General features: G+C 42.0%; 1 protein-coding gene across 4 annotated transcripts in view; it reads right to left on the minus strand.

Annotated features, from left to right (window-relative positions):
* The window catches only part of ARHGEF33 (Rho guanine nucleotide exchange factor 33), an 87,331-nt gene that overhangs the window by 20,885 nt on the left and 39,489 nt on the right, over nt 1–26,957 (minus strand). For all 4 annotated transcript variants that reach the window (XM_054475507.1, XM_054475508.1, XM_054475510.2 and 1 more), the window contains exons 6-13: nt 26,473–26,594; nt 25,054–25,196; nt 20,673–20,732; nt 18,937–19,161; nt 12,431–12,560; nt 5,394–5,526; nt 3,303–3,386; nt 2,091–2,174 (exon numbers count right to left, since the gene is read on the minus strand). In XM_054475507.1, coding sequence (XP_054331482.1) covers nt 2,091–2,174; nt 3,303–3,386; nt 5,394–5,526; nt 12,431–12,560; nt 18,937–19,161; nt 20,673–20,732; nt 25,054–25,196; nt 26,473–26,594 — 981 coding nt within the window. The remainder of the gene's footprint in view (nt 1–2,090; nt 2,175–3,302; nt 3,387–5,393; nt 5,527–12,430; nt 12,561–18,936; nt 19,162–20,672; nt 20,733–25,053; nt 25,197–26,472; nt 26,595–26,957) is intronic.

Here is a 26,957-nt window from a genome sequence, read left to right on the forward strand (position 1 = left end):
CAATGTTGAGAACGTCAGGCATCAAGGCAGGCGACGGAGGGGGATGTTTATGATCAAGCCTGGTGGCCCCTCCTGTTACATTCCCCGCTGTGCTGTAGTGGAACATGCCTAGGACTTGGATTTGGGAAAGCTAAAATGTATCGAGTACTTCCTATTGCCAGGTAGTAAGCCCTTTATGTATATTATCTCATTTAATTGTTACCGCAACCTGCTTAAATAGGTACTGTTAATAAACTCCATTTAACAAATAAGGAAATCGAGGTACGAAGAAGGTAAATGATCTTCATCAGGTCACACATCTAGTAAATAATGGAGGCAAGATTTGAACTCAAGTCAGAGAGTAGAACCAGGGCTTGTTTGCCATATTCTACTATTTGCAAAACCTGGGTTTCAGTCCTAGTTTTTTTTACCTACTAGGTGTGTTAACTTGGGTAAATTGTTAACTTCTTTGGCCCTGCATTTTCTCTTGTAAAACATGACAACAATAATACCTATTTCATGGGATTGTTGAAAGGATTAAATAAGACCATTATTTGAGAAAATGCTTTTAGGATCTAAAGCTATATACAATTGAAAGTCTTTTCAGGGCCCGGGTAGTGGCTCACACCTGTAATCCCAGCACTTTGGGAGGCGAGGCAGGCAGATCACCAGGAGATCGAGACCATCCTGGCTAACACAGTGAAACCCCATCTCCACTAAAAACACAAAAATTAGCCAGGTGTGGTGGTGGGCACCTGTAGGCCCAGCTACTTGGGAGGCTGAGGCAGGAAAATGGCACTAACCCGGGAGGCGGAGGTTGCAGTGAGCTGAGATTGCGCCACTGCACTCCAGCCTGGGTGACAGAGCGAGACTCCATCTCAAAAAAACAAACAAACAAACAAAAAAACAAAAATAAGCCAGGCATGGTGGCAAGCGCCTGTAGTCTCAACTACTCAGGAGGCCGAGGTGGGAGCATTGCTTGAGCCTGGGAGGTTGACGCTGCAGTGAGCCAAGATCAAGCCAAGATCACACCACTGCACTCCAGCCTGAGCAACAGAGCCAGACCCTGTCTCAAAAAAAAAAAAAGTCTTTTCAATATTGATACTTTGATACTGGACTACTGGACTACTTCTACCTGAAATTAATCCCAAGCATTTCTAAGACGCTTGCCTTGAATTACTTAAGAAGATCAGTCAGCAATTAAACCAGAACAGGTGGGTGGTGGGAAGAAGAGGGTCTGGTGGGGATTAGTGAACCTCTCTTTCAACTCTTCTTCCTCCAGGATATCACAAGTCCTGCAGGAAAATGGTGTGAAGACATCAGCTCATCATCTTCATGCCTCTTCTGTGACATAAAGCTTAAGCATGGCATGGTAGAACCTTGGACCCATGCCAAAAGAAAGTAGTCAGGATAGCAGTTAAGTGAACAGGTTAGATGGATATTTAGATGTCAGGTGGTGGCATTTAGATCGCTGTAAAACCAAAATGGAAAGAACTGGATGAGGTGCTTGGAATCTAGCAGGAGTGGTTCTAGAAAGATCCTGGATCAGCTGAGATGGAAGTTGCTAGTAAGTAAAGATAGAACTTCAGAGGTAAGCATCATGAGCTGAAAATTTTTAGAAATAAAGATTTTAGGCTGGCTGCAACGGCTCACACCTGTAATCCCAGCACTTTGGGAGGCTGAGGCAGGCGGATCACTTGAGGTCAGGAGTTCAAGACCAGCCTGGCCAACATGGTGAAACCCCATCTCTACTAAAAATACAAAAGTTAGCTGGGCATGGTGGTACATGCCTGTAGTCCCAACTACTCGGGAGGCTGAAGCAGGAGAGTAACTTGAACTCAGGAGGCAGAGGTTGCAGTGAGTCAAGATCGCACCACTGTACTCCAGCCTGGGTGACAGAGCAAGACTCTGCCTCAAAAAAAAAAAAAAAAAAGATTTTAGCTCATACCACAGGGTATTATGGGTTATCGGGTAATCATAACAATCTAAGTAAACACTTCTTAGAAATATTAATGATTCTTGAGGCTTTACAGTATTTCTCAGTTGGGAGCCAAAAACCAATAATTATTTAGCATGCAAATCAGTTTGGTGGCTTTCCCACCCATGCCTACCTGCAGATGTATCAGATATTCAGGGATGCGCTGGACTATGTGAAAAAACAACGTGTAGATGTCAGATTTAATCTCTTCATCACCCTGAATGAAAGAAAGGTCAAGTCACTCTTCACTGTTCCTCCAGCTGTGGCAGCAGAACCTCGAATCAGTCCCACCAGAGTAGGAAGGGTTTCCTCCCAGAGCATTTTCTTCCCGGAGATTGTCATGGAGCATTGATCTCTCATGGGAGAGGCCACATGTTCAGGGATATGCCCTAGGAGACAGCTCTTCTCCCGCAGGGAGCATATCATATACTTATTTTGAATCCACCCTAATTTCCAAACTACCCTCTCCTTCCACTCAGCGCAGTTCCAGACAGAAGCGGGCACTCAATGAACTATATTGAGCTGAATTAATTCATTAAGACTCTCCAGCAAGTAATCATGACAATGGTGTAGTCATAGGCTCTAAGGGAGACTTGGCGCTTCAGGAGAATGGAAAAGGGAGTGTCATTAGAACTTAGTTAGCTGGCCTGGCCGCAGAAAACATGCTGCACTTTCTGTGTGTCCCTTCCTTTTCCTTCTCTTCTCTTTCCCAGATATTCGCTGAAAGCTAACATGGTAGGCATTATACTGGGTTGGGAGTAGTGGGGGCTTGAAGTAGAAACTTAGTAAGACAGAGCCTCTCCCCTTTGTGAAATTTGATTAACTCTTAGTGTTGGGGCTTTTGATACTGTTTTTTCCTATTGATCTGAAATAACTAAGTTGTTATAGATGTGTATGTGCTTACTGAGCACCTAATGTATCATTGCAGTAGCAATACTTCAAGCAACATGACTAGAGCCACCTTATGATCTTATAAACTGACAAAGGATGACTGAAGTTTAATATTCAGAGTCACATCTTCTGAGACTGGAAAAAAACCCACCACATACAGCATGTAAGCTGCAGCCTGGAGATCTCTGCATAGAATGCCCATTATAGAACTATAGTTTGTCTGTAGTTCCAACAGAATGGAACAGAGGGTCAGTAAGGCAGGGAGAGGACCAGCACAGTGGCACTGATCCTCAAGTGAGTTCCTTTAATGCCAGGTAGTGGTATTAGTGGCTGTGTTCAGGCCATTCCCCAGCCTAGAAAGCACAGTGCATGCGCTGTATTGACTGGGTGGATGAGCAACATCATATGATGCCATGTGCAGATGAAGGATAGTATATATATGGCGTTAACTCACCTCTTTCAGGACTACAACATGAACCAATGAGATGCACTCAGGCAGGTCCCTTAGGTAGGCAACATAATAATCCAAGAAATTATTCTTTAAAACAAACACAAAAATGCATGGTAAGAACCTGAAAACAGGATCTGTAATATTTTTATAGAGTCATATATGTAAAAGAAGAGTACTTTGCAGAGATTATCTTATTCATTTAATATGTTCTTCATTTTATATATTTTGAGGCTTTAAAAAATTTATCTTAGACCGAGCGCGGTGGCTCACGCCTGTAATCCTAGCACTTTGGGAGGCCAAGGCAGGTGGATTGCCTGAGCTCAGGAGTTCGAGACCAGCCTGGGCAACATGGTGAAACCCCGTCTCTACTAAAATACAAAAAATTAGCCAGGCATGGTGGCGGGTGCCTCTAATCTCAGCTACTCGGGAGGCTGAGGCAGGAGAATGGCGTGAACCCGGGAGGCAGAGCTTGCAGTGAGCCGAGATTGCGCCACCGCACTCCAGCCTGGGGGACAGAGTGAGACTCTGGCTCAAAAAAAAAAAAAAAAAAAAGTATCCTAAAAAAAATTTTTGTTTTAAGGTAAACATCCCTACTGCTTTGGAATCAAAACTCAGCATCCCCTCCCTAATGAGAGAAAGTGAAATAATGAATCCAGGGAGGAGGGAGGTTCACGTAAGTTGAAAATATATTTTTTTAGTCATTTAACGATAAAAATGTATATTTTATTTTTGTAATTCCGTTTCATTTCAGTCAATCATATACGTCCAGATGAGGGACTCTGCCCATCCCACTTCATGTCATCCAGATCAGTAGTTCACAACATTTTCTAGTAATTGCATATTTCCACTAATTGCATATTTATCTATGCATTATCCCCTTAGGAAAATCATTCTCAGCTTCTAAAGTTATAATAATTCTCAGCTAAAGGAAGCATACTGAACATGAGTGAGTAAAAATGATATTAGAGGATATTAGTACATTATATACACTCTGTAGAAGAAAATAATTTGTAAACTTTATATTGTTACCCGCAGTTGAGAATAATTGATACACAGAAATTGATTTCAGGCAAAGTCTGGCTTGCAGACCAATTTTAATTAGCCCACATAATCTTTTAAAAATAAGAAAATTTCCCACAAAATTCTGGATTCCAGCTTTTCTTAAAATATCAGAAGCTCTGGCAACTCTAGTCCTTTTTTCCTGCATAATGATTGGATAAAGCTGAGTAGCTATTCCTTGTAGAACAACACAGCTGATCCACTGCAGCTCACACTTCACACCAGTCCATACTGTGTTCACTTCACTCATTTATGCCACTGTCTGGCCCTGTAGGCATTTGAGTTTGCAGTCTCTGGCTTGGATCATATTTTCTTTGTAGGATATTATAGAGATTGCAAAATTCAAGATAATAGCCACATCACATTTTAAAAAAAATCTCCAAGGAATGAAAATTGTGTGTGAAAATACACATGTATAATACAAACTCTCATGTGTATATATATGCATGTGTGTGTATATATCTCATGTGTGTATATATATCTGTGTATATATATACACAGATGCATATATATACATGTTTTAATGTATATATACTTTTTTTTAATTTAATAGAGACAGGGTCTTGCTGTGTCGCTCAGGCTAGTTTTGAAGTCCTGGGTTCAAACAATTCTCCTGCCTCAGCCTCCCAAAGTGTTGGGATTACAGGCATGAGCCACCACACCCGGCCCACAAATATATATACATACATTTATATAAACACAAACACACACACAATACATACACACATCCACATGCATATTCAATGGAGGCAGTTATAGTACAGTGGAAAGTTATGAACTAGAAGTCAGAAGACCTAACTTAGGGCTCTGAAAGTCACACATCTCCAACTACCTAGCTAGCGGGGTGATTTCAGCAAGGCTTTTAAATCTCTCTGAATCATTCCATGATCTGTATGTAGAATGAGAAAGTTACACTAGATCTCAGTGGTTCTAGCTGTGAAATTCACTGCTTCTAGATTTTCTATTAAGAGAAGTAGACAAATGAGACACAAATCCATATAAGTAAAATGTATAGAGGGGCAGAAAAAACCTTACCTCATCATTTGTTAACTTAAGGAATAAATCTCCGAGAACGCCTTGGCGTGGCCACTTCAGGACCCTTTCCTGCAGTGCGTGAAGCAGATCCAGGTGCTGCTGGACGAGGTACCGTAAAGAGCCAGGGAAGAGGCTTGAAACAGAATAGAGACGGAATCACACAAACTAGGTGTAGAGAAGAAAGGACCCTACAAAAATACATGCAGCAGGGCCCATTCTCCCAGCCATCCAACATACTGTGAGTCACAGGCCTGCATTTAGGATTTTTAAAAGTTTTTCATTGCACACCTAATAGCAGATATCCCGACTACAAAAAAAAAAAATACAAAAAAAAAAAAAAAAAAACCTTTACTAATGGCTTCTATACAAATGTGTATTGAACTAATAAAGAGGCCTGGCATGCCACACCTGTAATCCCAGCACTTTGGGAGTCGGGCGCATCACCTGAGGTCAGGAGTTCGAGACCAGCCTGGCCAACATGGCAAAACACTGTCTCTACTAAAAATACAAAAATTAGCTGGGCACGGTGGCGTGCACCTGTAATTCCAGCTACTTGGGAGGCTAAGGCAGGAGAATCACTTGAATCCGGGAGGTACAGGTTACAGTGAGCTGAGATCACGCCACTTCACCCCAGCCTGGGTAACAAAGCGAGACTCTGTCTCAAAATAAATAAATAAATAAATACAAACAAATAAAGAGCACATCACTTGAAAGACCTTTTTACATGCTCATTTAAATGACACTCTGGAAATTCTAAGGGATACCTTTTTCAATGTTTTAGAGCTATTCCTATTTGATGTGCAAAATAGTCTATTCTAATTAGTGTTGTAGATGCAGCACTGAGGTGGCATCTACGTGACCATTCTCAGCTACCAGTAGGAGACTGCAATTTAGGTAAGTAGGAAAATTTGTTTAAAGTTGGCAGCTAAAAAGCTCAGGGAGTTGTAGGGTATCAGAGGGTTTCTTTTTTCCTTTTCTTCAGTTTCTAAGAGGAATACTGGGCCAGGACAGTCTTGTCTGGGTAGGCTATTAATACAGTTTGGATGTGTGTCCCTGCCCAACTCTCATACTGAAATGTAAACCCCAGTGTTGGAAGTGGGGCTTGGTGAGAGGTGATTGTATCATGAGGGTGAATTTCTCATGAATGGTTTAGCACCATCCCTTTTGGTACTGTCCCACCAAGTGATAGTGATAGTGAGTGAGTTCTCATGAATTCTGGCTGTTTAAAAGTGCGTAGCGCCTCCCGTCTCTCTGTCTTGCTCCTGCTGCGGCCATGTGACATGCCTGCTTCCCCTTCGCCTTCCACCATAATTGTAAGTTTCCTGAGGCCTCCTCAGAGGCTGAACAGATGCCAGCATCGTGCTTCCTGTACAGCCTGCAGGACCATGATCCAATTAAACCTCTTTACTTTATAAATTACCCAGTCTCAGGTATTCTTTATAGCAATGTGAGAACGGCCTAACACAGCTACTGACCAGGCCTGGCTTGCTACTCCCTGCAATTTTACAAAGCACTTTTTCTACCCTTCCATCCCTCTCTTCTCCATCTTGCAATGTACCTCCTTTTTTCTTTGTTTTCCCTTTTTCAAAAGTAATGAAGGGAAGAAGGGAGACGTCAGAGAAGGGTGGGGTGGAGAGGAGAGATAGAGAATCATGGGAGGAAGAGGGAGGGGGACCAGCTGGGTAAGAGTGATGTGATTAGAGGCCTATAGAAAAGAGGAAGAAAAAAAAATAAAAAGAAGCAGAGTTTTCTGGGTTACAGCAAGGATTAGAGCTCTAACTTGATGACTTAAGGTAGGTTCCTTTATGCTTTCAGCACCGCAAGTTTAACAAACAGAAAAGAGATGGTCTGGTTGATCTGAACTTACTTGAATATTTCCCCAGGGTCAAATGACAGTAAACTCGTGGACAGCTGGGGTGCTTTCCCAACAAGCAGACCTTTGTTGGAACAATAGGAAGGATGCCAGATCGAGAGGAGTTCTTTTTCAACTCATTTCCAAGCAAAGCAAAGTGATCCCTGTGACTGTAGCTCAGAGGAGACACACAAACACCAGAATAGGGTACCTAGCCCCCTATGAAAGGATACGAGGAAGTCTTCACTCCCATCTTCCACTCCCTCCACCTCCTGTGCCTGGATCCCCCACAGGTACAAAAGAGGAGAGGCCTCCTGACCTGAGCGCTTACAATGGAACAGTGGGCTTAGGAGATCAAAGAAATCCCTGTCCAGATCAGAGAGGAATTTGGAGGGGTAGCTAGGGGGTATACTGACTGGGAGAAGACCATAAACCTGATGGAGAAAAACACAACTGATGGTACTGAAAGAGTAAAATGCTGTACCAGCCAAAGATCTAGGTGCAAAAGATTTCTTCCTACCCAGTGGTTGTAAATGACTTTGTATAATAGTCCTGGTGTGACCCTGGAAGATATTAGGGCACCATGGGAAGATCTGACCTTGTGAAGAATTGTCCATATATGTATATAATATGTCTTGGATTATCAATTTCCTTTTTCTTTCCTTCATTCCCTTCCCTTCCTCCCTCCCTTTCTTCCTCCCTTCCTCTCTCCCTCCCTCCCTCCCTCTCTCCTTCCCTCTCCCTTTCTTTCTAGAGAGCTGCATTCTGCTACACTGTGGTCAATGTACTTGGAGAATGCGAGAGCTGGTACCAATCTCCTCCTGGACTGCCCACCAGGATGACAGTTTGAGATTTCAGGGTGGAGTCAGAGAAGGCTAAGGCCCCCATCAAGTATTGTGGAAGCACATAAGTTACATGAAAAACAATGACCTACAGTGGGTTCTATATGAAACATTGAAAATGGGCTTTAAACCTTTTTAAAAATTTTAACAAGGGTATTATTTGAAATTAGGGAGGAGTGTGAAATCAGAAGACAGAGAGCAAAGGGAGAAAGACGGCAAGAAGTACAGCCACACTTTGCCTGTTTCACTCTTTTGCCTGGCACCAGACCTGACGCCCAGAAGCAACTTTTTCATGAAGATGAAGTATTCAGAGCTCAGCTTTTTTTTCCTATTCCTTACTGGGGATGAAATTATGGCAACATTAGTAGTTTATTATTTCTAAAGCCTTCAAAGTTTTTATCTCCTAACAATATAGTACTTAATCAATGAGGGAAATACACTAAAAGCAAGAAGGAAAAATCCAGTTATAGTTTCAGGTTAATAACTTAGCTTTTGCCAGCCCAGAATGAGACCAAAATAACTCCTGAGCTTGGCAGTAGCAGGTTCCCGCCACCCTGGATGGGCATGATCATTAAACGTGTGCCACCTAGTGGTGATCTGTAGCACGAAGCTTGTTGAGCTCTCGGTGGACACAGCCCTGGAGTTTAGCTTACAAGGCTAATTGACAATCCTGCTGAGCTGATCACTGCTCCCTCCATAAGTGTTCAGACAGAACTGTGATCCTGAGGCTGTGATTCTACCTAGGTGAGTCAGAGCCAAAAAGCCCAGAACTCCAACTTCTGTGATCCTTCGACAAATGACAGCCTGGGCGACAGAGCAAGACACCGTCTTTATAATAAACTGAAAAAGTAGCTGTTAGTGGTATGACGTATAAGAGCACAGGGTGGCTCATGCCTGTAATCCCAGCTGGGGATGCTGAGGCGGGAGGATCACTTGAGCCCAGAAGTTTGAGGCTGCAGTGAGCTGTGATTGGGCCGCTGCACCCTTCTCCAGCCTGGGCAACAGACAGAGACCCTGTCTCTAAACAAAGCAAACAAATGAACCATAGCCCTCAAGTTCTGCCCAGGTTTCAGCCAGCAGCATGTGTCCCTGCAACTTCCAGCCCTTTCAGCCAGGGGCAGGGCTGGCTTCAAACAGGCTGAGGAAGCCCTTGAGTGACTCACTTTTCTTTAGGAAAAACCTAAGGTTTTATTTAAATAGGTTGGAGAAGATGTGGCCACCTCAGGCTTGAATGTCAAGTTGTACTTGCAGTGGAGGTTATTTGCACCCCAGCTTACTTTCCAATGGGGTAAAAAGTGCTGAAGGCTTGTGTTGTGATGGGAAAGTTAGTAAATGTTGATATACTTATTTTCATCTTTGCATGGAGAAAAATGCCGATATAGAAAAGGAACAATCTCATTCTGCTTTGTATTTCCTTCAGCTGGACTATTTAAAGTACACACAAAGGCTGGGCACAGTGGCTCACACCTGTAATCCCAGCACTTTGAGAGGCTGAGGTGGACAGATCACTTGAGGTCAGGAGTTCAAGACCAGCCTGACCAACATGGTGAAACCTCATCTCTACTAAAAATACAAAAATTAGCTAGGCATGGTGGTGTGTGCCTGTAATCTCAGCTACTCAGGAGGCTGAGGCAGGAGAATCTCTTGAACCCGGGAAGTGGAGGTTACAGTGAGCCAAGATCATGCCACTGCACTCCAGCCTGGGCAACAGAGTGAGATCCTGCCTCAAAAAAATAAAGAAAGAAATAAAGTACACACAGAGGTTTCAGGAAAGCTTTAAAAAAAAGAAGAAAGATAATGAGTGGAGGAGGATAATGAAAATCTAACCCTAAAATAGAAAAACGGCAGTACCACCAAGCTCAGAACGAGAGACTTCATATTCAGTACTAACGAAGAGGGTGGGGTTGAAGCTTTTCTCTGCTTGGTCCACGCAAAGAAAAAAGAGGGTTAGTCTAGCAAATAACTAACATGAATAGCATTATTACAGATATCTTGAAATAACTATGATCTTACTTTCATAGAGGATTGTATGATAGCTTTAATTTTTCAATCGCATAGGATTTGAGGGAGAGATCTACTCCTTCCTCCCAGTGATGGGTCATAAGAGAACAACTTAGAAAAACAGGAAGTGGCAGCAAGTCAATAAGGGCCTTCTCTTTATCTACCCAAATCTTCTGCAGGGTCTGGTCTCTCCCCTATGACCTCCTGCCTGCTGAAGGCTTCCAACAAGGGCTAGACAAACATATCTAGCAGTCCTACTTAACAAATCAACTGAGATCTGAAGTAATAACTTATAGGCTGTTCAAGAGGGAAGACTGAATTTTGAAATAGGAAGAGACAACTGTATGCTTCTGGCTCTCTGAGAAACTTCACACATTGCTGTTAATGAAGGCGGTGGCCTTGAGGAAGTGGTATGATGTATAAGAGCACACAGTACAGGGTCAGGCAGGCTTGCGTTTGAATCCCGGCACTAACTGGTTCTGTGGCTTTAAGCTTCTCTGGGCCTTAGTTCCTTCGTCTGTAAGGTAGGGGTCACGGGGTTCTGCTGAACATTTCGTGAAGTTACGAATCAAGTGCCTAGCAGAGCAGCTGCTTACTACTCCCTTCCACAGTAAACAGTTTTCTCTTTTCCCTGACTTACCCCCGCCTCCCCAGATTTTCAGACTGAGAAGAGACGCTGCTGGCTTAGAATTTTCTATGTGGAAGCAAAGCCACACCAAAGTGTACACCGCCTTTACATTTCATTACCATAAACTGAGTAGGTCTTTGGCAACAGCAAGACAGTTGGAGCCCATAGAGACTTCCAGAGGCCTGCAGCGCAGCTGGGAGGGTCAAGGAGGGGGAACTGGAAGGGCCAGATGGGGAAGGAAAGACGGCTGAGAATCTGGGCAGTGACTGAGAGATAAGGCCCAGTCCAGATGGTCACAGCTTTAGCTGGGTCACCTTAGCCTTTCTGTTCTTGTTGCTTTGTATTTGGTTTACCTCAGTTTTGTAGTCAAATAACTCTTGAAAATAGTCAGGCCACTCATGGGTTTGTCAGGGAGTAGTGCCTCACTCGGTCATTTAGGTAGGAGGGCAGCAGTGTGTTTTGAGTATATTGTTGACAGCCACCAAGTCAAATAGATTTGGGGGGATGGTAAGGAGCAAGAAAATATAATTAGGGGCTTCCCTGGGTAGATTCAGAATTTATGAACCAGTGTATATTACCCAATGGAATGTTTAAAGTAATAATGCCACATATGTCCATAGTAGTCCATAATCCAGACTTTCCATTCTTTTGGATTGGCCTTTTCCTCAATTTTTCTGGATTATTATATATTCATTACATTAGTCTTTTTCACCAAGTCTTACTTTCCTCCTTCCTGCTTTCTCCCAACAGAGAGGGAAACAGAAAAAAATCTAGACTATGAACAGATATAGGTGGAGTGTTGTGACATTGGGAAAGTGTGCTGTTACAACAGGTGGCAGACCCTATGAGCACACACACACACACACACCCCCATGCATTACCCAGTACTGTAAGATCACCCACACAAATAATAAGGCCCAGGTCCAGAGTTACATCAGCCCTGTGTCATTTCTCTAATGGCCACTGAGTGCTTTGGTTTGCCACACATTCATTCTTTTGTGTTTCTAAGAGACCTGTGACCCACGGGGACTCCATGCAGAGGCAACAGAGACCAATGCCTCCCTCACTGTAGCATTTGTTCCCCTTTTAAGTTTTTAAAAGACATGTTAGAGACACTGAAGGCCCAGGAGACTATACTCATTTTCTTACCTTGATGAAAATCTAAGTTTAAGACTTGCCGGGGTTCCCTATTGCTATAATCTAAATGTGTCCTCCATAATTCATGTGCTGGAAACTTAACCTCCAATGCAACAGTACTAGGAGGTGGGGCCTATGGTGGGTGTTTAGGTTGTGAGAGCTCCACCCTGTGAATGGATTATTGCCACTACAAAAGGGGCCTGAGGGAGTGGGTTCTCCTGCTCTCTCCTGCTCTTCTGCCATATAAGGCTGCAATGTTCCTCCTCTCTGGAAGACACAACAACAAAGTGCCATCTTGGAACCAGAGATTGAATCTGCCAGCACCTCGACCTTAGACTCCCCAGTCTCCAGAATTGTGAGAGAATAAATTTCTGTTCATTAAAAGTTATCCAGTCTATGATATTCTGTCATAGCAGCACAAAGTGAACCGAGACACCTGCCATCACTGCCTCTTCTCTTTTCAAAGACTATTTCTGGAACTCTTTATAGGCCCCAGAAATCCCAAAGTGGAAACAATAAACCACTTACCTTAAATCCTAATCAATCTGAAAAGCAAAGGCAATGAGTGCATGGATACCTTCTCTCTTTGGAATTCCTCTTTCCATCTGACCCCTGGAATGTGGCTTTTATCTTCAAGATCAGAGAGATGTTAATGACATATTTTCTTTCAGATTCAAGCAGTTCCAGGGCCACAGTCTGTCTTTTAGCTTTAGAAACAAACCAAAGAGGACTTGATATTAACCATTTCTTCCTAAAATCCCATTAAATGCAAGCAATAAAAGTGGTAAAAGGATATTGAAAGCAATAAAAAAAAAAAAAAAAAAACCATCTGCAAGTTTTTGAAAGGTAGAAAGCAGAATGGAGGCGCAGTAATTCATTCAGCAGAGCAAAGGGCACAAAGTCTTGGTGTCCCCATCTGCAGCTGGAAAATCTGCTGAGAAGCATCTGGAAAGCTCAAGGATTGGAGACACCAGGGGCAATATAGATAGTGCAAATAAGGGACAATGCTGAAAGCAGGAGCAATCATTGAAAGTATACATATGGGGCAATTGAACCTCCAGATCCTCAACCCCATACCAGATGGCTTCCTCACTTCCTCTCCATGGCAAGCAAGAAAAATGAAACTAGAGAAGCCCTGGTTTCTGGGATCTGGGTTAAAGACTTTAGACATAGTAGAGTTTAGATGGTAAAATGAAAACAAAGGGACTCAGGGAAGGCTTCATACTGAACAGTGAGACTTTCCTCAGCCTCCTTCCCCTGTAGATCCCAGAGTGCCAGCAGCCAGGTTTAAACTCTTCAGGCAGGAGATTGGAGGGTCTTCCACTTGAGAAACTGAACTGCCCAAGGGAAAAAGATCCACAGACACTGACATAAAGAGGTCAGCTATCAGCCGGGCATGGTGGCTCATGCCTGTAATCCTAGCACTTTGGGAGGCCAAGGCGGGTAGATCACCTGAGGTCAGGAGTTCGAGACCAGCCTGGCTAACATGGCGAAACCCCATCTTTACTAAAAGTACAAAAATTAACCAGACGTGGTGGCACATGCCTGTAATCCTAGCTACTCGGGAGGCTGAGGCAGGAGGATTGCTTGAACCCAGGAGGCGGAGGTTGCAGTGAGCTGAGATCACGCCCTTGCACTCCAGCCTGAGCGACAGAGCAAGACTCTGTCTCAAAAAACAAAAAGAGGTCAACTATCAAAAGTTAATTTGCCAAAAGATTAGCCTATCTATAATGAAGACCACTGATTGACAAGCTCGGCCAATACAAAATTTCCAGAGTCTTTCTAAGAGCTCTTTCTTACATATATTTAGCTAAGGATGCTCATACATTTGAATAAAGCTTATACTACAAAAGAACGAGAAGAAAAAAGCATACACATGTATATTTTTTATAAGGAGGGGGGACCCTGAAGAAACAGAGACAATGCAGGATACAAAAGAATAAAAATTTTTAATCTTACAATTCATATTCTCAAAGAAATATAAGAAACATAATTCAGTCATTTAACAATTGCAGGATGCTATTTTTAAAAAGAGAGGCTAATTTTTAAAAAGGAGAAACTTTTAAACATTGCTTAAAAGATAGAAAAAATTAAAAGGGTAGAAGATGAAGAAAAGAAATCTCCCTTTCTTTAAAAAAAAAAAGATAAGAGGGCCGGGCGTGGTGGCTCATGCCTGTAATCCCAGCACTTTGGGAGGCCGAGGTGGGCAGATCAGAAGGTCAAGAGGTCGAGACTTGCCAACATGGTGAAACCCTGTCTCTACTAAAAATACAAAACTTAGCTGGGCATAGTGGCATGCACCTGTCGTCCAGCTACTCAGGGGGCTGAGGCAGGAGAAGAGTTTGAACCTGGGAGGCAGAGGTGGCAGTGAGTCGAGATTGCACTACTGCACTCCTCCTGGGCGTCACAGAGCAAGACTCCGTCTCAAAAAAAAAAAAAAAAAAAAAAACAGATAAGAAAGAGATGTATTGAAGAAAAATAGAAGAGCAAAAGATGGCAGTTGAGAAATCAATCCAAGAGATCCAACATCAAATTAGTAGAAGTTTCAGAAAAAAAGAAAGAAAATGGATGAGAAGATATTATCAAATTAATAACAGGCAAAAAATTCCCAGGACATGTATTTCCAGAGAAAAGGGCCCTTGTGCCTAGCAAAATTAATAAAAAAGACACATCATTACAAGGCATATCACATCACTGTGAAAGTTTAGCACACCACGAATAAAAACAAGATCCTAAAAGTTACCAGATAGAAAAATCAGGTAATGGGCTGGGCACAGTGGCTCACACCTGTAATCCCAGCACTTTGGGAGGCCGAGGTGGGCAGATCACGAGGTCAGGAGTTCGAGACCAGCCTGGCCAACCTGGTTAAACCCCATCTCTACTAAAAATACAAAAATTAGCCAGGTGTGGTGGTGGGTGGCTGTAGTCCCAGCTACTCGGGAGGCTGAGGCAGGGGAATCACTTGAACCTGGCAGCCAGAGGTTGCAGTGAGCTGAGATCACACCACTGCACTCCAGCCTGGGTGACAGTGTGAGACTCCATCTCAAAAAAAAAAAAAAAAAAGAAAGAAAGAAAGAAAAAGAAAAATCAGGTAACATGCAAAAAACTGAGTATCAGAATGGTACTGGACTTCCTAATAGCAAAATTAGAAGTTAGAGGACAGTGGAACAATTGCTTCAAAATCATGAGGAAAAAAGATGTCTTATTTGGCCAAATTATTAATCAACTATGTGAAACCATTTTTGCAAAATTATGACAGCAAGAGACATCTGACATAGTTGACTCCATCTTGCTTCTAACCTCAAGCTGCCCTTGTACATTCCTGAGCATAGGTTGAGATTTTGGGAGCAATTTAGTTCATAGTTCAACTTAAAGCAAGGATGATAATAGCCTTCCCCAAACTAACCCCACGCCCTCCAATTTAGTACCCAAACTAGCTTTGAAAAACTAATGAAAGGCCAAAAGGTTAGGATTATGAATTACACTAAGATGTAGGCATAGTTAAATGATAATCAGCCATTGTTCTGGAGGTCACAAGATTTGTAACTTCCCTGTTTATTCCTATAGATAACATCACTACTATAGAACCTAAGATTGGTCTTTTGAGACATTTTTCCAGACTTTTCCATTTCTGGAAGCTGACTGACTCCACCTGGACCCACAACCCACGACTCAACCAGTTCTGTGGCCCTCACCCAGAGGCTGACTCAGCATATGAGGACCACATGCCTGTGATTTCATCTGGAATCAATCAGCAGCACCCATTCCATAACCCCTTGCCCACCAAATTATCCTTAAAAAAAACTCCAGTCTTTGACTTTTCAGGGAGATTGATTTAAGTAATAAACTCTGGTCTGCTGCATAGCTTGCTGTATGTTTATTCAACTTTTTCTCAATTGCAATACAGCAATTGCAGTAAATCAGCTCCACCTGCACGGCAAGCCAGCAAGACGGACCCGCCAAGTGATTACATATGTGGAAACTACTGGACGATGTGTTCCACCAAAACCGGGAGTAAACCAAGAAACCGAGGATACAGAAGATGAAGAAAATCAACAACAGCAACAAACAGGAATCGAACAGAGGAGAAATATAAAGGGAATTCTTAAGAAGACTGGAAAGTCCCAGGATTATGGCAGTACACTGGGCCAAAGCAGAATAGGATGACGGAGGCAAATGCTCTTTAAAAAAAAAAAAAAGAGATGGCTGGGCATAGTGGCTTGTGCCTGTAGTGCCAGCTACTGGGGAGGCTGAGGCAGGTGGATCACCTGAGCCCGGGATGTTGGGGCCAGCTTGGGCAACAAAGGGAAACCCCCACCTCTAAAAAACTAAATGGATAAAAATAAATTAAAAACTAAAAACACTGATGATGTAAATAGTAACGTTTCTGTTATATTGCTAAGAAAAATTCAAGATCTATATAAATGAAGAGATATACCATGTTCTTTAAATGGAAGACTTAATACTGTCAAGATGTCAATTATCTGATAATTGGAATTTTTAAAAAGAGAGTCTAAAATTAGATACCCATATAAGACCACTTGACTTTCTACATACAGCAATGGGAAACAGAAGATATTTTCAATTAATGGTGCTGAAACAACTGGATAGCCATCTGGAAAAAAAAAAATGAACCTGGAGCCCTTTCTCACACTGTACATCAAAATTTATTCACGATAAGTCATAGACCTAAATGTGAAAGCTAAAACTATAAAGATTTTAGAAGAAAGCATACCAGAGTATCTTTACAACTGTGAGATAGCAAAGGTTTCTTAGAAAGACAAGAAAGTCACGAGCTATTTTAAGAGTTTAAAATTGACAGCTGGGTGCAGTGGTGCACACCTGTAGTCCTAGCTCCTTGGGAGGCTGAGGAGGAAGAATCACGTGAGCCCAGGAGATCAAGGCTGAAGTGAGCTGTGATTATGCCACTGCACTCCAGCCCGGGCAACAGAGCAAGACCCTGTCTCAAAAAAAGTTGGGCAATGGACTTACTTAGGCACTTTATAAAAGAAGATATATGAATAGCTAATAAGCATATAAAAACATACTTAATACTAATAATCACCAGGGAAGTGCAAATTAAAACTACAGTGTGATATCAGTACACATCCCTGAGAATGGCTAACATTGAAAGGACCAACCATCCTTCCCAAGTATTGGAAATGTGAAGCAACTGGGCTCTCATACATTGCTAGTGGGAGTATTAACCAACTGCTTTAGAAAACTGCTTGACATTTTCTTTTAAAGTTAAACATAATCATAACCTACAACCCAGAGATTTTACTCCTAGGTATACACACAAGAGAAATGAGGGCATATATCCCCCCGCTAAAAAAAAATTGTACAAGAATATTCATAGCTAGCTAGGCACGTTGGCTTACACCTGTAATCCCAGCACTTTGGGAGGCCAAGGCAGGCAGATCACTTGACATCAGGAGTTCGAGACTAGCCTGGCCAACACAGTGAAAACCCTGTCTCTACTAAAAATATAAAAATTAGCCAGATGTGGTGGTGCACGCCTGTAATCCCAGCTACTCAGGATGCTATGGCAGGAGAATCACTTGAGCCTGGGAGGCAGAGGTTGCAGGGAGCCAAGATCACGCCATTGCACTCCAGCCTCAGTGAAAGAGCAAGACACTGTCTCAAAAAAAAATGTCCATCAATGGGAGAATGGATTTTTAAAAATGTGATAAATTCATTGAATGTGATTAATAAAAAGGAATGAATTGTGTGCAAAAATATGCATAAATCTTTTTAAAAAAAACTTATGTTGGGAGAAAGAGGCCAGACACAAAAGAGTAAACATTGTATTATTCCATTTACATGAAGTTTAAGAACAGACAAAACTAATTTGTGGTACTAGAAGTCACAATAGTCGTTCTTTGGGTGGATATTGACTGGCAAAATGCATGAAAGAACTTTCTCAGGTTCTTTCATGCACAGAAATATTGTATATCTTGATCTGGGTGGTGATCACAGGGGATAGACACATGTAAAATGTCTATTAGCTTAAATGTAAGCTCTGTGAATTTTACTCTACGTAAATTCACCTTCAATAAAGTATTAGTAACAAAAATAGTGTAAAACTTTTTTTTTTTTTGAGTTAGGGTCTTGTTCTGTTGCCTAGGCTGGAGTGCAATGGCGCTATCATAGCTCAATGCAGCCTCGACCTCCTGAGCTCAAGTGATCCTCCTACCTTGGACTCCCATGTAGCAGGGACCACAGGCACATGCCAGGAGGCCTAACTAGTTTGTTTTTTATTTTTTGTAGAGACAGGGGTCTCACTATGTTGCCCAGGCTGGTTCCAACTCCTGGGCCCAATGGATCCTCCCACCTTGTCCTCCCAAAGTGCTGGGATTACAGGTGTGAACCACCATGCCTGGCTAAACATCTTTTAAAAACATAGAAGCAGGGGAAGACTGCATACCCAGCCTGAGCCTGCCATTCCCCCTCCCCCACGCCCCACAAAAGAAAACATGGAAGCAAGTACCAGAAAAAACTGTCAAAAGAGTTTCAAATTGTTGGCGCTCTTCTTCATGACAAACCTTTTAATACTTTCTTTTTTGTGTATTTGATTTTAAAAATTCAAAATAATTTTAAAAAATTACCTCCCCCAAATAGCCAGGGGGAAATGCCATTGTCTGACACAGCAAGTGTTCAGCAATGATTTGTGATATGAAGGGAAGGAAGGAGGGAAAAAGGAGGGAGGACAGGCTCTGTTGCACTGTGTGATATTTTGGTGGTAGACTGTTGATGAAAGGCTTGTTTCTAGAAGATTCCACATCACTGGCTAAATAGTTCTGCCTTCTTCTCCACCAACCTTATGCCTTCCCCCCCCTCCCCATAGCACTCCATTACTAAGTGTCTTGAACACGCAGAATCAAGGTGGTAGTCACTGGCCCTGTGACCTCTAATGAGTCCCTTTACCTCTATAGGCTTTAGTTCATCTGAAAAGGAAACCAGGAACTAGGTGGCCTCATGTGTCCACTGAATCTAAACTGCAAGGATTCTTGCCTTTGAGTTCAAAGCTCTGGTACATCCCGTTCTTTAAACTATTAGCCTGCATTCACTCTTGGAACTTACCAGCTAAAGAGGTTTCACATAAAACGTTTTCCAAGGAGCTGTGTCTACCCTGGCCAGCCTCCTTGTGTTTATCTGGGTGGTCTTTTGTGACGTATTCTTCACCCCATTCTTTACCATCCTTAGGCTGCCTCCACATGCCAGATGGGAGATGGCCCTTGGACTGGATATCAGCTGAGAGGCAAGACTTGAGGTTTTCTTCTGCTTCTGGAGTTGTTGGGTTCACTCCTGGTGGGGTGGGGGGAGGGGCGGGGAAACAAAAAAAACTGCTATCAAAATCTTTTTTAAAAATATGTTTGTTACCACTTTCGGAGGCCAAGGCATGTGGATCACGAGGTCAGGAGATTGAGACCATCCTGGCTAACATGGTGAAACCCTGTCTCTACTATAAATATAAAAAATTACCTGGGCATGGTGGCATGCACCCGTAATCCCAGCTACTCAGGAGGCTGAGGCAGGAGAATGGCTTGAACTTGGGAGGCAGAGGATGCAGTGAGCCAAGATTGTGCCACTGCACTCCAGCCTGGGTGACAGAGCGGGACTCCGTCTCAAAAAAAAAAAAAAAAAAAAAAGCTTATTACTTTTTTTTTTTTGAGACGGAGTTTCGCTTTTGTCACCCAGGCTGGAGTGCAATGGGGCGATCTCGGCTCACTGCAACTTCTGCCTCCTGGGTTCAAGTGATTCTCCTGCCTCAGTCTCCCAAGGAGCTGGGATTATAGGTGTGTGCCACCACACCCAGCTAATTTTTATATTTTTAGTAGAGCCGAGGTTTCACCATGCTGGCCAGGCTGGTCTTGAACTCCTGACCTCAGGTGATCCACCTGCCTCAGCCTCTCAAAGTGCTGAGATTACAGGCATGAGCCACCGTGCCTGGCCTTGTTGCTAACTCTTAACGAATCTGCCTCTGTTTGGGTACAACTATCCCTGGAGGATTAAATATATCAATTAAGGATTAAAAGTGTCCACAGCTGCACGGGGTTCCCTCTGTTTCTGGTCTATACATCCTCTATGCTTTATACATAGTCTTTACTATATAAGGAGTTTTTTAAAATGAATTTATCAAATAGTATAGCTAATTTATAGTAAGTATTGACTCCTTATATCTGCTTCCTTTCAGGTGAGCACACCAGATGCTGGAGCACTCCTGGGAAGAGAAACAGAAAGAGGAGGAGGAAGGGTGCCAAAAACAATGTCTTATTTGGCCATTTTCCCCTTGACCCTAATGCTAGAAAGGAAGGAGAGAGGGAAGCTTAAATAATTTATAAAATCCTGGTGAATTGTCAATTAAGTAAATCCTTTTTAAAATTTTGTTTTCTTTTATCTTCTTTTGTTTCTTTTCTATTATTTAGTCCTTTCTTTATTACCTGCACTACACAGATGTAAAAGTAAGTAACTTTTGAATTAAACTATACAGTGTGTGATCCTTGGAAAACTTACATCATGCTACATTCACCTGCAAGTTTTTGGCAAATGTGAATTCATTAGTCATTGAAATAAGCCAGAAAGAATGAAACACACTGGTTTTGTCTTAAGCTTCCCTAGCCCTTCTCTCTCCTTGGTTCAGATGAGTCACTGACCTGCTCTAGTACACATCTTAGAATCTTCGTAACCTTGTAACTTTATCTTTTGTGAGTTATTTCATGCCTGGTTTGAAACTAAGGAAGTGGAAGCAGGGAAGATAGAAGTGGAAAAGAATGGAATTGCTGGAAGAAAAGAAAACTAAGAGAAGAGTCACTTACCAGGACCCATCATTCCCTTTATATTACTGTCTCCTACATGAACAGATCTGGACTCTTGGGCTGCAGAGAAAGGAAAGCATTCATTCAGCGTTCATTCCACTAACATAGACTAAGCACCTTCCACAAGCCTGGCACTGGGGGCAGACTCAGAGATTCTACAGTTTCATGGGGGAGGTAGAGCAGTAAAAAAAAGAAATTACAGTATAGTGTGGCAAGTGCTATTTTCTCAGCTGTAAAAAGATATAATAGTGATACTTACCTCAAGGATTACAATAAGAAATAAATAAGTTAGTATTTGTAAACTGCTTGAAGTTCTACCTGGCATATTGTAAAGTTAAATAGTTGTTTAACTATAATGGTGGTGGCAGTGGTATGTTGGTATAATAAAAAGAGACAGAATGGTACTGTTAAAATGTAAGCCAGCCTGGGCAGCATGACAAAACTCTGTCTCTACCCCCGACTCCCTCCAAAAAAAACCCAGAAATTAGCTGGGCATGGTGGTATGTGCCTGTGGTCCCAGCTACCTGGGAGGCTAAAATAGGAGGATCGCTTGAGACCAGGTTGGAGCTAAGATTGTGACACTGCACTCCAGCCTGGGTGACAGAGCAAGACCCTGTCTCAAAAACAGAATAAACCAGACCCTATCACTTCTCTGCTTAGCCCTCCAATGGCTCCCATTTCAGTGTAAAAGCCAAAGCCCTTATAAGGATCACACAGCCCTGGAATATCTGCCCCCAACTCATACCTGCTGTTTCTTTTTTTTTTTTTTTAACTGCACCTCCTGTTTTCTCCCTGGTTCACTCTGCGTTTCCCCCATTGGTCTTCTTGGTATTCCTTGAACACGTCAGTCATATTCTCACAGGACCCTGACACTGGCTGCTCCGTCTCTTCCCCTCAGTACCCATAAGCGAACTTTCTCACTTCCTTCAGGTCTTTGCCTGGCACCCTATTTAAAATTACAATTCCTCTTTACTTATTTTTTTCCTTAACTCATCACTCTCTAACATACTACATATCTTACTTATCTTGTTTATTGTCTGCTTGCCTCAGAGGAAAGGCTCCATGAAGGCTGGAATTTTTGTTGTTTTGTTCATTCCTATATCTTACCATCTAAAACAGTGCCTGGGATGGAGGGAGGGAGAGAGGGGGGAGAGAGGGAGAGAAGGGGGAGGAAGAGAGAAAAGGGGGAGGGAGGGAGAGAAGGGGGAGGGATGGAGGGAGGGAAAACGTCAGGGTGGCTTGAATGCAGAGGGAGAAGTCGAGGGTAACAAAATATAAGTCTGAAGAGAAAAGCAGAGGCGAGTTAAAACATGGCCATGTAAACTGTTAAGGAACTTGGACTTTATTCTGAGGGTGATGACGAATCAAAGAGAATCTAAGAAGGAGCATCCAGAAAGTAGGTGGAAAATCAAAGAAGCACAGTGTCAGCCAAAAGAAGAGAATGTTTTAAGAAGGTGGGTATCAAGGGTACCAAAAACTATCAGGAGTGGTAAGGATGAAAGCCAGTATTGAGCGAGTAGAATAAATAGGAGGTAAGAAAGAAGAGATGGATAATAAAACCATATCTTTCAAAAAAATTAGTTTTCAATTTTCTCGAGCAAGAATATGTCAGGAGTCGGGAGGCTAAACATCTTGAGAGTTTCTTGGGTGGGGAAAGGAACCTAAAGGAAAGGAATACTTGGGCCTGTAAAATGACATTTTCAAACTGACAAGTTCTACAATTATCAGGCACATAAATGATGTTGTTGTATCACGGCTCACATAAATTGGCTGCTTTCTCAGATGGGGCCATCAGCCATTTGTGGTAAGCAGCTCCAGATGGCTCCAATTATCCCCACTCCTTAGCATTTACGTCCTTATGTAATCCTTTCCCTTAGGTAAAGGCTGGATTTACTGATTAGCCTCTAATGAACAGAATATGACAGAAAAGACGGAATACCACTTCTAAGATTAGGTTATAAAAAGACTATGGGTCAGGCGTGGTGCCTCACACCTGTAATCCCAGCACTTTGGGAGGCCAAGGTGGACAGATCACTTGAGGTCAGGAGTTTGAGACCAGAAACATGGCAAAACCCTGTCTCTACTAAAAATACAAGAATTAGCAAGGCATGGTGGCGGGTGCCTGTAATCCCAGCTACTCAGGATGCTGAGGCTGGAGAATTGCTTGAACCCAGAAGGTGGAGGTTGCAGTGAGCCGAGATCGCACCATTGTACTCCAGCCTGGGCGGCAAGAGCAAAACTCTGTTTCAAAGAAACAAAAAAAAACACTGTGGCTTCTGTATTGAGCATTCTTTTAGATCACTTGCCCTGGGAGAAGCTAGCTGCCAAATTGTAAGGCAGCAACTTGGAGAGGCCCATGTTACAAGAACTGGAGCCTGCCAATAACCACGTGAGTAAGCTTGGTGTAGATCCCCCAGGAGTAGAGCCTTCACCTGAGATGACAGCCATGGCCAGCACCTTGATTACAGCCTTAATGAGAGACCTTGAGCCAGAGGCACTCACCTAAGCTGTGCACAGATTTCTGACTCAGAGAAACTGTGAACCATGAATGTTTGCTATTTTAAGCTACTGAATTTTGGGACAATAGATAACAGTTGTACCATTTTATCAACAGTGGATAAGCCAGGACTTTCTGAGTGTTTGGTTCTTGAACCCTGAGTTTTAACACAAGCTGCCACCAAGTATGTGCAGAATGTCTTATCATGGCACATTATTCTTAAATTTCTGCAGCCACTCAGTAGAATAAACTATGACCACGTCTATACAGGAGGAAAGGAAGGAGGAACTGACACTAAATAGTTCATTGAAATCCATGTAGGCACTGAAATCATCTGGATCAGCTGTTTTCAGTGGAGTCCACACATTCTGTGATTATTTATGTCCCTGGGGGCTGTTACACATTGTCTAAACGTGCACAAATTTACTTTGTAAAGATAATTTTTAACCTTTTATCTTATGAACATGTTTAGCTGCTCCAGACCTGGCATTGAACTGACTTTTACATTCTAAGCCTATCCTATACTATACTCTTTCCCAGAGAGGATCATCCTTTTATGTAGAGCTGTTCATGTCCTAGAGGAAAGAAAATAGAGCCACCTGCAATGAACCCAGTCCCCAGATGGATCAAATGAGTTTTCCCAGGCTGCACCTATCAGTCTCTCAATGCATTACGCAAATAGGTAAAAAAATAAAACGGCAAGCTGGGCACGGTGGCTCACGCCTGTAATCCCAGCACTTTGGGAGGCCAAGGCGAGTGGATCACTTGAAATCAGGAGTTCGAGATGAGCCTGGCCAACATGGTGAAACCCCTGTCTCTACTAAAAATACAAAAATTAGCCGCGCATGGTGACGCCTGTAGACCCAGCTGCTTGGGAGGCAGAGGCAAAGGTGGGAGAATCACTTGAACCAGGGAGGCAGAGGTTGTAGTGAGCCGAGATCATGCCACTGCACTCCAGCCTGGGTGACAGAGCGAGACTCTGTCTCAAAAAAAATAAAAAATAAAAAATATTAAAAAGGCAAATCTGTACTTTGAAGTATGCCAGTTAAAAGCCACTTGATTTGGATTTTTAGATTCAGTTATTCAGAATACACATTGTCTATGAGTATATAAACCAAATTGTTCCATTAGTCTTAAGCATAGAAAACCACCAACCCTGTCTTTGACACACTGACGGTTGAGAAATCATTGAGTCTTTCTTTTGAGGACTTTCTACGTGAGATCATAAATAACAGGAAATGTCATCTAAACAATGTTAATATCTACATTTATTTTTCTGTGTATAGGTGCTTTGCTAGACATTGTTGAGGATACAAAGACATGGCAATTTTTTTTTTTTTTTTTTTTTTTTACTTTTCCTGAGTTGTACATAAGTTAATAACCAAAACTCTGACTTCCACTGGAAAGCCAGTTTCTTCGGTACCATTTTTTAATATCTGTTCTAACATCCCTAAGGTCAGGAATGAGATTGGTGACTGTTTCAGCCTACAGGCAGCATCAGCTCTGGTTTTCCAAAGAAAGACAGGTGCTGAGTTAGACTGCCAATAAAATGACTTATTAGAGTAAGTGATTTTTTTTCTAACATTTCTGTCTTATGGGTTAGCATAGTAATGATTGTACAATAAATTATTTTTAATTCCATTGAAATTTAGAAGTATCCAGATTAGTATTCCCCCGACCACACACCAAAAAAAAAAATTTAAAATTGGGCACTCTTGTGGTCTCTTAGATCCTCTGGATTCTTCTGAATTCCAGTTACAAGCAGAAAAATTCTAGGCAATACACCATTTTCTTCTAACAAAGATGGAGGGTTTAAGCCCATTCTTAACTGGGGGAATTGGGGAAAAAATACTTGGTTAATTCAGTATGATTTCTGAACTGTACCTTTTTCGTAGGCCTGAGAAGGCAAAAGGTTGGTAAAGTCTTCGCTTGGAAGAACAGGCTCAGGGATATTGATAGAACGAAAAGGACTTCCTTGTGCTTGGGCAGGCCCGGCCTGTGAGCTGTGCTCTTCTTTTTGAGTTTTTCTAGGAAAGAGAAACAAAGACAAGGCTATTCTGGTTCTTAATATCTGATAGGTTACGAGGAGATTCAGTTTAGAACAACTCAAGAAAATGTCTGAATTATTAGGTTGAACTATATAAATTGCTATTTTTGAAAATTAAAAGTGGTCAAATACTAGCAATTCATATGGTTCAACTTAATTCATCACCTCAGCTGGAGAAAAAACTCAAAATATATACAAATCACCCTTCTAATTATAACATCCACATTCTTATTTTTTTGTTGCTGGCTTCTTTATCATCAGGATCTTTAGAGTTTGCAGTGGTGACAATTTGCTTGAAATGATTTATATTCGCTTAGCAATGCAACTCAAAAATATCAGGAAGCAGCAGGTCCTCTCCTGAAAACAACCTATTCTCCAGGGTCACACACATATTATTCCTACCTTTCTATCTTCAATTTGGTAATATTAAAAACACATAAGTAAGTTGAGCACTGTGGCTCATGCCTGTAATCCCACCACTTTGGGAGGCCAAGGTGGGGGGATCACTTGAGCCCAGGAGTTCAAGACCAGCCTGGGAAAATGTAAGGAAACCCCATTTCTACAATTTTTTTTTTTTAAATTAGCTGGCATGATGGCCACACCTATAGTCCCAGCTACTCAGGAGACTAAGGTGGGAGAATCATTTGAGCCCAGGAGTTCAAGGCTGCAGTGAGCTGTGATCATACCACTACTCCAGCGTGGGCAACAGGGTAAGATTCTGTCTCCAAAAAAAAAAAGAAAGAAAAAAGGAAAAAGAAAACTACATAAGTAACAATAAAGATTATATATATTTAATAGTGAAACTTTACTTGATTCAACCTAGTCCAGACATCGTTTAACATAAGTTTATTTTCAACCCTAGAATTAAAATAATAATCTCATTAGAGACATTTTAGAAAATTAATAAAAAAAGAAAATCACTGATGGTGCCACTATCTTAACACAACTATCATTATTTTTAAGTATATCTTTCTAGTTGTTATTTTACATATTTTTACACTTGTAATCAAAGCATTCATGCCATTTTATGTCACTTTCATTTTACATATAATATTAAATGGATTTTTCTATGTAATAGGTACCATCCATCTTTGGTATTAACCGATTTTATAATTCTATAACCTCCATCGCATGCCAAGCTGTGGAGCACAGTGGCCAGCTAGCTATACACTGATAGTGGGGAAGGTGTACCAGGTGCCTCCACAGAAGCCATTGCTTGTGGGTTTGCCTTTGGTACATTTTTAAAAGACACTCACTTGGCTTTAACTTTTCGAGATTCTCTTCGCTTCTCCTGTTGAAGCTGTTCGATTTTCTGTTGCATTTCTTCTTGTTTGGAAGTGATGGCTTGGATCATCGACATGGCATTGCTCAGCTCTTCCTAAAAAATAAGAATTGCTATGTTTTAACGTGGTACATGGGGTAAAAGTATATAACATAATCTAGCACACTGTACACTTTTAATACATATTTACTGAATGAATGAATGAGAGATTTAAAAATTTACTTCCATTGTGGCCTCAAATTTTAACACAGAGCTTCAAAAAAGAAAACATGAAAGATATTTTTCCATGATAACTATGAATGGCCCAGAGGAAAAATTCTTATATTTGGCTGCTATGGAAAAAGGCAAGTTTTCTTTTTTTTTTTTTTAAGACAGAGTCTTGCTCTGTCGCACAGGCTGGAGTGCAGTGGCGTGATCTCAGCACACTGCAACCTCCACTTCCTGGCTCAAGCGATTCTC

This window comes from Pongo pygmaeus, chromosome 12 (genome assembly GCF_028885625.2).
Source record: "Pongo pygmaeus isolate AG05252 chromosome 12, NHGRI_mPonPyg2-v2.0_pri, whole genome shotgun sequence".
In the NCBI taxonomy this organism is placed as follows: Eukaryota; Metazoa; Chordata; class Mammalia; order Primates; family Hominidae; genus Pongo; species Pongo pygmaeus.